This window comes from Microtus oregoni, unplaced genomic scaffold (assembly GCF_018167655.1).
Source record: "Microtus oregoni isolate MIOR12 unplaced genomic scaffold, Mior012 000014F_ref0000157, whole genome shotgun sequence".
Taxonomy (NCBI): domain Eukaryota; kingdom Metazoa; phylum Chordata; class Mammalia; order Rodentia; family Cricetidae; genus Microtus; species Microtus oregoni.
In genome coordinates, this window is record NW_024543073.1 from 30,717,826 (window position 1) to 30,730,741 (window position 12,916).

Below are 12,916 nucleotides of genomic sequence, written 5' to 3' on the forward strand. Positions count from 1 at the left end.
TTGCACAACAAACATTCTGGGGTCATCTTCCCAGCCCACATTTGGTTCTCTGATGGAACAACAACTTTTATTCTCTCTAGCTCACTTGAAGAAGTCACTTTTATTATTAGAGCAGGTCAAATACAAACAGAAAGTCTTTATACACTTTAATTATACTACAATGATCATCAGAAGTTGATGTACACAGAACTCCTATGGTGTGCTATTGTCATAACCCTCAGTCAGAGGAAATCTAGTTGTAATTTTAAAAAACAAATAAAAACAAAACACCAAAACACTCCAGTGACATAATCCATGTATTAGAATAACAAACTTTTCCGTTATGAGAGGAGCCATTGTCTTTTTTCCTGATTTTAGTCAGAATGAGAATTATTTCAAATACTTCACTTTTGATTGGGTAACAAATTTGTTCCACCTTTTGTTATTTTATTTGACACTTTTATAACTTATAAAGTAATGAGCATTATTTGCCTGTTACCAACAGCTAGCACACTCTCCTTGATTCAAAGAGGTCACAACTATCAGATCCTACATGCTATAAACTGTGAATATCACCAAAAATGGGTGATCCTGATCTAGGCTAAGTGTCCACCCACCTTGATTATAGATATTAAGAGAAAAAAAAAGATATTAGGGTTTTGCTTTGTCACAGTTTAAGGAAGTTCAGTTGAAAGAGTCCCAATGACAAAATAGTACTGATTAATACTGATGAAGTTCGTCTTGGCAAAGGCTGTGCTTTCAAACGCACCATGCTTTCTGCGCTGACTATTCTTGATTCTCTGATGGCTGCCAGTACTGAGGCTGTAAAGCCAGCAGAGCTGTGAAGTAAGAGAGCAGAGGAAACTCAGTCTTGCTGCTTCGTGCACAGAAGTGAAACAATCTAGCATGCACACTTCTGTTCAAAAATTATTTTCTTAATAAATGAGATGCAAAGCAGATTTTTATGTTCATAAAACATATGCAAATGAAACAAAAGCAATGTTTTCGAAAAGGAGTGGCTTTTCAGAAAAAAATCATTGTAGTCAGCCATGGGATGGCGGTGCACACCTTTAATCCCAGCACTCGGGAGGAAGAGACAGGAGGATCTCTGTCCGTTTAAAGCCAGCCTGGTCTACAGAGTGAGTTCTAGGAGAGCCAGGGATACATAGAGAAACCCTGTCTTGAAAAACCAACCAACCAACCAACCAACCAGCCAGCCAGCCAGCCAGCCAACCAACCAACCAACCAACCAACTGGCTAACTAACCAACTAACAAGCCAACCAACCAACCAGCCAAACAAACAAACAGAAACCATTGTAGTATACTTATGAGAAATGAGAGTCCATCTGAAATTGTAGTCTCTCTTATTAGGTAGGACAAACACAGATATAATTTTCAGGTCTTAGTAAAGTCTTTAAAGATACACACACACAAGTTAAAATACAATAAAAATTCTTAAAAAATTCAGTTTACCTCTGTGTCCTTGGGAAGTTCAACATAAAATGTTTAAATATTTATGGGATATGCTAATATTTTGTTAATTCAAGTAATCTATTGAAAACAAGTCTACACTTGATTTTCCACACTGCAGCAGAGGTTTCTTGAGTCATTAGCTACGTGAACTATTTCAAATATATTTTGTCATAAATCTAGGAAATATTTGTAATGTAAATAAAGAATAGTTCTTTGTATTTATTCATAAAGAGGACTTATTCGATGGAAATTGCTAAGTACAAAGTTAAGCAGTAGTCAAATGTTGCTTGAAGCAAATTTAAAATGGTAACATAAAATATCTCCCACCTCCCCATTAAGCATCTTCAAGCTAAAGCTAAAGAATAACCCCGCACCACAACCCCAACCACATGGTTGGCGCTCCCCTACAGTCTAGACCACTCTCGGGTATTTCCTAATCAAACTAATCAGTGAGGTTACTGATTGACTGTGGTTACTGGCCTGAGGTAAGATGTGTGTCTAGTATTACCAAGTACTGAGCTCCAGACCGGTGTCTTGTAGAAGAATGCTTGCACTCTGCATTCTAAAGCTATAACGCTGGGACTTGACATCACTTGCACTCCTGAAATGCACCCCTCACGCTTCATGTTGAAGGATAAGATTATGAGAAACTGAAGAATCCATCCTGGTGTTAGTTTGAGGGTACAGCAAGTTAAAAGAGTCCATCTTTATATTTCACTACAGACCAGTGTGGTCTCACGGACCTTTTGTGATAACCAATGGGTCAGGATCTTCCCTGTCAATGCAGTAGCCACTGGCCCACAGATGGCCACAGAGCACAGAGATGTGGCTACTGCTGTTGAGGAAATGAATCATAAAATTCAGTGAGCTTTGTTTCACTTAACGTGAAGAGCCCCATGTGGCTAGTGGTCGACAGAGTGGGGTGACGGAGCTAGATAGTGGTTTTTTAAAAAAGACTTAGAAATATTTGAGTATTGTATGTATATTATTCTTTTCCTCCCCCCAACTCATCCTATGTCACTCCCCTTATAAAATTTATGGCATCTCTTCCTTCAATTATTGTCACATACACATACACACATATATGAATAAACACAGAAATACAGCCTACTGAGCTCATCTCTTGTGACTTGTATGTATACATTTTTAGAGTTGACCATTTCATATTGAATAACACACTTGAGGGCTAATTCTTCAGGAGGACCGATTCTCCCTCTTTCAAAAGTCATTAATTGTGGATTGCTCTTCACCTACGGGCTGAGCTTTGTGCCATTTCCCTCATTTCTTTTGACATGTCAATCACTGACACTCTTCAGGTCTTATTTAAGCAACTGTAGTATTGCGATTTCATGGGGTCAGCTTCCCTGTCACATATAGAGGACAGAAGCTCATAGGAGATGTCTTGGTCTTCTGACTCTAACCATCTTCGTCTTCTGTGATGTCCCCTAAGGGGTTGGTTTTATTGTAGATGTTATCAGTTGGGGCTTGGTACTCTATGGTCAGTTGTTCCCTGCATTTGTGACTAATTGTGACTAATTCTCTCTGTCTTAAGCCATTTCACTGGGATATGAAAATATTGTTTTTAAAATTTAAGTGAGTAATATTATTCTCTGGCAATGACTGGGTAATGTGTGTTTATTTCCTGTCTGCTTATTCCATTAAACGCATTCTGAGCACCTACTGCTCTTCAAACCTTATGAACGCTGGTGCTGATGCTCAGTCCCTGTCCCTCAACAAGTTTCAAATCTAGTGTGTAAGCATTAAGTAGGTAATCATCCCAATAGCTCTCTGAGGTGGAGGTGGAAGACAGAGCACAAGATGACTAGGCTATGAGGAAAGCACTTAATACAAGGGTAACCTCTAATGGCTCACAATTTGGGACTTTACTTAATGTAAGGATAAGTAAAAGTCAAAGACCTAGTACTAAACCATGATGAAGAAGCAAATAAGAGTATAGAGAGGTTGTGTGGGGGGAATATGTGTTGTGTGTCTGAAGCACAGGATGCAACGTGTCAGGACAAGGTCAGCTGGGCGACAAGCAAAGGCAAAAGGGCAATGGCAGGGCCACATGGCTTTGTGAGCTACTTTAAGAATGAGTTCTCAAGTTGCTTTGGTTATATTTGCACTTCAAGCATTCCCTGGCATGTGGTACACAGCAGGAATTTGGCAAATCTTTGCTGGGTAAATGATTGAAGAAATGGTAATCCAGAAACTACCGAACAAGTCCGTGAGTGTGCTTTCTGCTAAGTGTTCGTGTGTAATATAAGTTAGGGTACATGGAAGCTAATAGATCTATATTCTGTAATTATGAATTATATTGGTTTGGCTATAGTAGAGGGTCAAGTAAACAGGTAGTTTTCATATCTTGCACCCAACTTCCAATTCTGTAATACTGATCTGTAAAGAGTTTCAGTTCTACCTTTTCCTACAATTGTTCTTCAACAGAAATTGAACTCAGCAATATCTAGCCAACTCTGCAAGAGCAGTTAAAGACTGGGTATAACCTTCCAGCAGTACTGAGAGGCAGCAAAGGTTAAAAGCTATTTTAAGGCCTTGTAAGTCCTAATTTAGGCCTTAGCCATTACTGCACTTAGTGGGCAAAGAAAGACTTTAATGCAACAATGTCTTTAAAGCCAAGCAGGACTCAGGTGACAGAAAATAAACCTTTAGCTAAGTTCTCCTCCCTACTTCCATCTGTCTGTCTGTCTCTGTCTGTCTGTCTGTCTGTCTGTCTCTCTCTCACACACACATACACACACACACACACACACACACACACAGAGAGAGAGAGAGAGAGAGAGAGAGAGAGAGAGAGAGAGAAGGGGAGACTCATTGATCAGTCTTGCAACTAAAAATAAAAGCCAATATCTTCTACTGACACAGCTGTGGTACTAGGGTTTCTTATCTAATAGGTGTTGTATTCATTTCTGTATTTCCAAGGGAACAGTGAAGGACCTTGCATTTTTCTCCTCTTTAAACATAACAGTTGGGCATTTGACCCAGACAGGATCACCCTTCCACAGAATAGCAGAATGACAGGAGGTCCTTTGTTGGCTAACTACAGGGGCTAACTACACTCACATTTGGGCTTCATGTTATGTTTAGTAGTCCTGAAATGGGTATGGCGGTTCCCATTAGTCCAATTACCACTTGCAATATTCCTGCAGGATGCATGTGCTGTCATGTAGTGCTGTTGTACTGTGAGTACACACTTTCCTTTCAGCAGTTTATGTGGTATTTCTGGGGCATTGCTCCTTTGCCTTCTAATTGTTCCCAAGGCAGTTTCTGCATATAGGTTTTCCATCTTTAACAAGAACGCCTACTTGATTCTGTTCAGAATGCAGACATCACCTTGCTGGGCACTAATCCTGTAGGATCTGTATTCTTCAGGTCATTCTCAGGTATTTAACAAATACTTCTTCAGGAATGCAGCCCGAGAGAAACTTCCAGAGTCTCTTCTATCAGGGGACCAGTGATGACGGGCAGTTGTTCTTCACACTACCTGAACTTTAGAGCCTCGTAAGCCAGCACTTGGGCAAATATTTAGTTTTTGTATTCCAGAGCCAAATAAAATGGACTTTCTTCAAAGGAAGTATTTTAAATACAATAGCTGTTTTTGTTTCCTTTTTAAACAATGGATTACAATTTTTAACACATTTACTAAATCTGGCATATTTATATAGTTTATCTAAACAGATATTCAAGCTGCATTATGATACAATGGGGAAAAAACTATCTCAGTCTATCTGCTAAGCCTTTGTGTGTCTCTGTGCCATTGTAACAGTGGTGCTAATTATCAAGCAAAGACATGGTAATTACACAGAGCTTTTTGCTAAAAGGAGAAATCTCTTTTCAACACCCACGCACTGCACACTTTCCTGTGACCCTCTAACCAACCCTGCTCGAGCGTGGCCCAGGAATCTGCACTTAGGTCCCCATGTTAGACACCGTTCTATTCTCTCTCTCTCTCCAACCTTTCCTGCTTGGGAGTAACTGTTTGTAGAGGGTTAAGGGCGAGAGGCAATGGTCCAAATGGGAAATGCAAAACTAATGACCCTTCATGGAACATATTATTCTCCTCATTAGACTTACCCAGTTAAATGTATTCCATTAAATTAAAATAAATAGGATTCAAAATTTCACCCAGGAGTAGTAAGCTATCTTCACTGTAAACTTTGTGTTAGACCTGTTCTAAGTGTGACTTCTGACGGCAGAGTCTTAGTCTGCAAGACCTGTTCTAAACTTCTTCCGACTGCACTCTAAGTGATGGCTACTACAAAAGTTTGAAATCTGGCATACCTAATTATTTGAGGGGACACGTTATATACACTTTCCACTTGAATGTCTTCTCTCAACTGTTCTGATTTCAAGGCTCTATGTTGTGAAAAGTGGCATATGTGATAATGATATAAAACTTTATCAGTTAGAGACTCTGCCTTAAAATCCTCTCCCTCACCAGTCATTTCTAAAATCCAGGAAGGTCAAATCATGAAGAATGAATGTTATTGAGATAACCCATCAGGATACGCTTATAATGTGTTAGATTTATATTTTGTATTCACCCAAAATACTGAGCCTCGGACTCTTGATTTTGCTGGAGAGTTAGAAGCTTAGAGCAATTCAGAGCTTTATTCTGCTTATATCTCATACAAGGCCATGAAATGAGAGCTTTACTACGGTCTTGAATGGTTCTTTCAGAAATTATATTGTTGCAAAGGATTTTCAAACTATTTCTGGAGCACTGGAAATAAGACCCAGAGTTTCCCATATTCAGGAGATGCTCTACCATTGAATTGAAATCCTTAGCCCCCTTCGTTTTTGTTTTTTTGTTTTTTTTTTTGAGATGAGAAACCTTCAGCAGGAGAAAGAGCCAACTTGCCACATAACGTGATCCTGCAAATCTCAGACTCTTGGCCCAGTGTTCATATCACAGCCTTTATAGAAATCTAACTCTCAGATGTCCCTCCGTACAGCACTATGAAAATATCATATGGGGTGCCAAACTGCAAGTCACCCAAGTCATGCGGCACACTCCTCCGCAAAACTCAGTATATGAATCTTCTAAATTATAAACTCACAAAAGCAGAATTTAAAAGTCAACATATTTTCTCATCTATCCAGTAAAGTTCTATTGCTCCACATTATATGAAGAGCTGTCTAGTCCAAGGACATCAAGTCCATTGTCATATTTTAACTCAGTTTGCTATCTTGGAATATATCATGTTAGAGTTTTGGTATGAGACAGCCTTTTGTGTGTGAAGTTCACATACACAGAAGCCCTTGGAGCTTCACAACTAACCAGTTCTTTTATGTTTGGTTTTCATTTTTCAGTTTATATATAGGTATAAAAAGAACTCTTCTAAAGGGAGGAAATTTTCAGTACCAATCTTAAATCTGAGGATTCAGGAAAGTGTATGGCTCAAATCACTAGTCAATGAAAAGCGACAAGGAGAGAGTATCTTCACATACCAAACATAGGTTTCACTGAACTTTTTCCACTGAAATTGCGTTTGTTATTATCGGGTCAATTTACCAAGTGAAAATAAAACCAATATTTTCAATGCTTTTGAAAACTTCAAATAAAAGCAAAGAAATATTTACAGTTTTCAGTGCTATAATGATATCATTTTGAGGGAAATCTTTTTAGGGGGATTAGAGACAGGATTTTTCTGTGTAAAAATCCTGGTAGTCCTGGAACTCGCTTTGTAGACCAGGCTGGCTTCTAACTCACAGAGATCCACCTGCCTCTGTCTCCCCAGGGCCACCAGACCCAAGGAAAAACAACCTTTTTCTAATAGTTGTTTTTCACTTTCTCAGTGAGAGAGCCTTTAAAAGAGAGAGTTAGAAAGAAGTGACGCGTGGAAAGATTATACGGTTGGAACGCATTCACTTGAAAAAAATACTTTGATTCTGTAGGGAAACTATTACATACTTAAAGTAAATTGTTAGTATGCAAGAGTTTACCATTTGGATGACATATCATCTGATCACAGTTCCCAACTCTGGTGTTCAGACACACCGGTGGAGGATACTGCCTGCTCATGAAACGAGCAGCCCACTCATGTGACCCTGGAACTTGATTTCTAGATCCTACATGGCTCACTCCTCAAGCTGTCACTTTAACTTCATTTTGGGAGGCGTTAACCAGGGTGGTGCAGTCATAGCTGGGAGAAAAATTCTGAGACTCTGTACAGGAGTAGGAAGATAGGAAAAGAAGCTCCTGGGCCAGGCCCACACCACGAGGCTCTGCTGAATCGCAGGCTCACGGCGTGCATGCTCACCTCCACAATGTCTGAGTTCGTCCGGCTCTCGTGCGGCTCGTTGTACTCCGTGTACTTGAGCAGCACCTTGTCCATGTCGGTGCTGGCGTACTGGAACAGCTTGTTGGTGCTGTTGAAGATGATCAGCGCGATCTCACAGTCACACAGCACGCTCAGCTCGTAAGCCTTCTTCATCAGTCCAAATTTCCTCTTTGTAAATGTCACCTGGAAGAAGAAAGTATTTTTTAAAAGCAAAACACTTATGCATGTGTGCTGTATGTTTTCACACCACTTTTTTTTTCTTTTTTAAAACAATGGTGTGGAATTGCCAGATCCTTGGGTGCTAACCACGTTCCAAGACAAAGCAAATAATCTAAAAGTAATTTCTGCCTAGAATTCAAAAAGCTGTGATCTCTAGCTAGTGGGAGAACGGTAAACTGTAGATACAAGATTTAACTCAGGGCGTTGAAATGAAGATGATGGGAGAAACAATTGTGTTTCTTTGAGTATCTTAAGATTGTAATGTCAGCATGGTTAACAATTTTCCCAATTATAAATCAAGAAGTTGATTTGTTTTTTAATCATTTGAAAACTGTGCGTGACATTATAAACTTGGAATTTTAGATTTATGTGAAAACAACACACACATAAAATTGTTTAGTCTTGTGCCACTTAATTGAGAGCACTTGGAGGCTGGTGGGTGTGACTTCTAGGCAGAAGCCTCACTCTCCAGCACCTCAGCCGGCCAGGGGAATACACAGAGTATCAGTGTCATTCCTTCTTCTGCTTCCTAGTTTTTTCTCTCAAGTCGGTAGCTTTGCCTTTGACCTTGTCTTCTTCTAGTCTAATCTATGAACAAGTCCATAATTCCTTCCCTACAAATGTTTGTCAAGTTAAGGCTTGCCTGTTTCCCAGACGGCTCTATCACTCACGTTCTCATCACGTCACCTGGTGGCTTCCTGCCCTGCTGATGTGTCCCCATTTAAAATCACTGCCTCCTCAATTCATCCCATTCTGCAGAACCTCACCGACACTCCTTTCCCTCGGGAACTGTTTCCAACAGCTCCTGTTTCCAGTTGTCTATGTTATTTTACTTGCCAATCCCATCGGATCTGAAAGCATGTATTTCACTCTGACATTTCAGTGTTCTTTAAACTTCAGCTTGTCCTGCCTACTAACCCACCCAAAGGCATAAATATCATATATCATAAACCCATATATGGTCCAGTGTTTCCAAGCAAGTGTATACCATATCATTCCCAGAAAAGACTTCCAAGAAAAGCTGTACAGTTTGAGGTGAAAGCAGGTAGGGTAGAGTATCAAAGACCGAGGAAACTTTAAGCAACAAGTTACTTCCAGTTCTATGGCCGACAGTGCCATGTGCTCGTTTTCTTATTTATTTATTTGACAAGCAGATATTATTTTTTGGAACTAGGTTTTTCATACTTTGGGAGTCTCTGACAGTTTATTTGGCTTTTCTTTTCTTAATGCAATGGGTCTTGCACAAGTCAGTTCACTTTTGATTTCCATTTGTTCGCAACTCCCAAATCTAGGTTCCAATCCCTACTTTGATGCTATCTACATTTTAACTTGGGCAAGTTTGCTCCACAGTAACTATCAATGCCTTACCATCTATTTCTTTGTTTTATCATTTTTCTAATGTGCATCTTATAGAATAACCTAGCATTCTATTTTCATATCTGATTGTTTTATTATGGTTTTTTTTGTTGTTGTTTTTTCAAGACAAGATTTCTCTGTAGTTTTGGTGCCTGTCTTGAAATGAGCTCTTGTAGACCAGGCTAACCTCGAACTCAGAAATCTGTCTGCTCTGCCTCCTGAGTGCTGGCATTGAAAGCGTGTGTCACCACTGCCCAGCATGATTATTATATTACTTAAGGAAATTTTATTCTGGTTCATTTGGATGAGTTATGACTGACATTAGGATGGGCAGGAGACTTTTCCACTGAAATTGATAAGTAAGTATAATCATTAATTATAGTGATCTATTAAAATATATTTTAACATTTATTTGAGATGCAATTTTAGGCATGGATTTAACTCCATATTTGTGTTTTATTCAATGAAATAGGCTAAAATGTATTAAATATAGAAGCATGATATAAAACAGTTTCACATATATGGAACCGCTTTTATTGATCACTCAGTATAGGTAGAATGTCTCAACATGGTATGGTTTCTGTTGTACTCAAATCTCAGAATTTGGCATATTATAAAAATCATCACCATAGTATATTCAGGACAGAATATCATTAAAACTACTATTTGTGTTTACTCTCAGATGCTTCTCAACTTTTGTGTAGCAAAATAGGTGCTGGATAATGCATACTAATTTAATAATACCTGTCAAAAAAAGTTAGTGCATGCAGCTTCTTTTCATTGAAAGTGCAATTTGAAATGATGACTGTATTAAAGTAGTTAAGAAAACATCTTCAAAATCTACTCTTAGTTGCTCTAAATTTAATTCTGTATTATGTTCATATTCTTCATGCATACTCAAAATGTATTTTATAATGCCTTTCCCCATTGTTCATAGCTAGATAAAATTGTTTTTAAGCATTAAGCTTTCCAAAGAGATCTGAGATATTACTCTTCATTTAAAATATGCCACTCAATGACAAAGATTGCAATTCAGAGCTTTTATACTTAAATATAATAATGCATTGTAATGATTACATTTTTCATAACCTGACAATAGTTTGTAATGGGGACAAGTCCATATTTCTATTTCAATAGCATATTTTGACCTTAGGTGATACAGAATGCTGATTTTACAGCAGTTAAGAAAAGATGCTCTTTCCAAGTGTTTCCATCATTCAGGATGCATCGGAAAGAATAAAGGCAATATTATCTAAGTGGGCACGGTCATTCAACATCTAGTTTTCAGAATTAAGGAGATTTAATAAATACATTTGCATGACAAGAAGAACTACACTGTAAGCTTTGGCAATTTTATTTTCCCATTGAATCTTTCAATAGCCCCACATTCAATGATCATGATTTATGAAGATATTTCAACACTAGATTTTATAATAACCCTAAGTTTTAAGTCCTAGCATATGTATAGATGTCACTTTTTTTTTTTATTTTCAAGACAGGGTTTCTCTGTAGCTTTTGGTTCCTGTTCTGGAACTAGCTCTTGTAGACCAGGCTGGCCTCGAACTCACAGAGATCCGCCTGACTCTTCCTCCCTAGTGCTGGGATTAAAGGCGTGCGCCACCACTGCCTGGCAGATATCATATATTTTAAGTCAACTTTATTAAGGGGAAATGAGAATTTGAAATTGGAATCTGAAATAAAGCAGTAATATATACTGCAGTATATATATTGTAATATATCTGCAATATATTGCCGCTTTATATAATCCACTTGTAAAGAAATTTTGAAAATTTTGTCAGAGACAGTTTTTGCTGAGAACTTTTCTACATGTCCAATTTATGAGGTACAATAACTATTGAATATTAGTTATTCTTCTTCATGTCATACATTTGTGCTGGATCTTATAATTTCTATTACAGAAAACAGTATTCTTTTAGTTCATGCCATTTCTATGGCTGGAGGAGAAAATCACCAAATGCTTCAATGTTTAAGGGAATTTTTTTTTTCCTTAAGAACAACATACATCATTTGGACAATAAATTTCTATTTCTTCTCATGCCTGATGATTTGGAGTAGCATTATTATCTAGCTGTTTACCTTTAGCTTTTGTTTTTAGGCCAAATTTCTCCAGAGTGAAAAAGCAAACTGACAGATATTAAACCAATTGAGATAATTACAAAATAAGGTTTACTCTCCTGAAATTATTTCTCATGTTGTAATTGGTTAAAACTGCTAGCGGTGCTGTGACATCTCCCTTTGCTTATGGCCACTGGCAGCCTCCGAGCACACTGCAAAGTTTAGCTGAAATCATCATGTCTAAGCTGCTTTCAATGCCATATTCAGATAAAAAAATCTTTCTTTCCTCAGTTGAGTTTTCCAGTGTTATATGATTTATCAGTTGATTGATGAGGCATGGTCTCTCTGTGTTGGCACTGGCCCTTCTTATTCCAGCCTTCCAATTTTTGTGATTACTCCAATAATGCATACGAGTTTTTGTTTTCCAAAGCATTCTAACATCATAGAGCTGATTGCTTATGGGTTTGTCCTTCTTGCTGGCTTTTCTGCTCCCAAGACCCTGAGCTGCCTCCACACAACTAACTTGTGGCTACCGTGTGTGGTTGCTGAATAATAAATTACAGAATAGAAATACCCTATTTTAAATAGTGTTGACTGCCTCAGTATAATTTTCCGTTAAAAGTAGATACTTCCTTTACTTGGCTTTTGGCAATTTAACCTCTTAGAGATAAGATGATTCTGGACTTATAAATATGTAAATATTCTAACAAGTTACTGTCACGAATCTTGAGAGAAAGCAATTATGACTTTTTTTCCATTTTGAAATTTATATTATGGAAAGCAGAGAATTCCCATAACAGAATACATATGCATAGATTCTCCATACTTTAAGAAAAGTTCAATGAAAAGTGTTTTTGACTCTGTGCCTTGATGATGCATCATGAAGGGTAAAAAATGTATGAAGATAGATGTTTATATTTATGGTCATAGACACAGAAAAAAAATGATTGAAAGATGGGGAAAGATGACTCAGTCCATAAACTGCCCATTGAGCAAATGTAAGGACCCAAGTGTGGGTTCCCAGCACCCACATAAGGGCAGATGTGGTACTCATTTGTGGCCAGGGATAGGGGTGTAGAGTCAGGTGGGTTCCTGGAGCTTACTGGTCAGAGAGCCTAACCAATCAGTGAGCTTACTGGCCAGAGAGCCTAAACAATCAGTGAGCTACAGGTTCAGTGGGAAACTTGGTATTAAGAAATGTGGTGGGGAGGACTAAGGAAGACACAGAAAACAGACTTAGAGCCTTCCCATGCGTGAGCATGTGCCCACACATACATGCATACACAGAAATATTTATTTCCTCCTATCCACACATGCAGAGAAAGATCTAGGGTTTTGAGCGACTATATTTGTCAAGCAAACATTCATTGCACCTTCTGATGAGTTCTGGCTTTTAATAAATATGTATTTGTGCATTTGAGAATTGCTGTCTAGCTGAAGAATTTTACTGAAAAGATTAATTAAATAATGAACAGTAAGCATGAAGGAGTCACTAGAAAGAGTTGTGGAA

General features: G+C 38.2%; 1 protein-coding gene and 1 long non-coding RNA gene across 14 annotated transcripts in view; one reads left to right on the forward strand and one right to left on the reverse strand.

Annotated features, from left to right (window-relative positions):
• The window catches only part of Mef2c (myocyte enhancer factor 2C), a 164,726-nt gene that overhangs the window by 69,109 nt on the left and 82,701 nt on the right, over positions 1 to 12,916 (reverse strand). For all 13 annotated transcript variants that reach the window (XM_041663529.1, XM_041663528.1, XM_041663533.1 and 10 more), the window contains one exon: positions 7,735 to 7,938. In XM_041663529.1, the coding sequence (XP_041519463.1) occupies positions 7,735 to 7,938 (204 nt within the window). The remainder of the gene's footprint in view (positions 1 to 7,734; positions 7,939 to 12,916) is intronic.
• LOC121455826 overlaps positions 1 to 12,916 on the forward strand; it is a 40,113-nt gene that overhangs the window by 1,163 nt on the left and 26,034 nt on the right. The window lies entirely within an intron of this gene.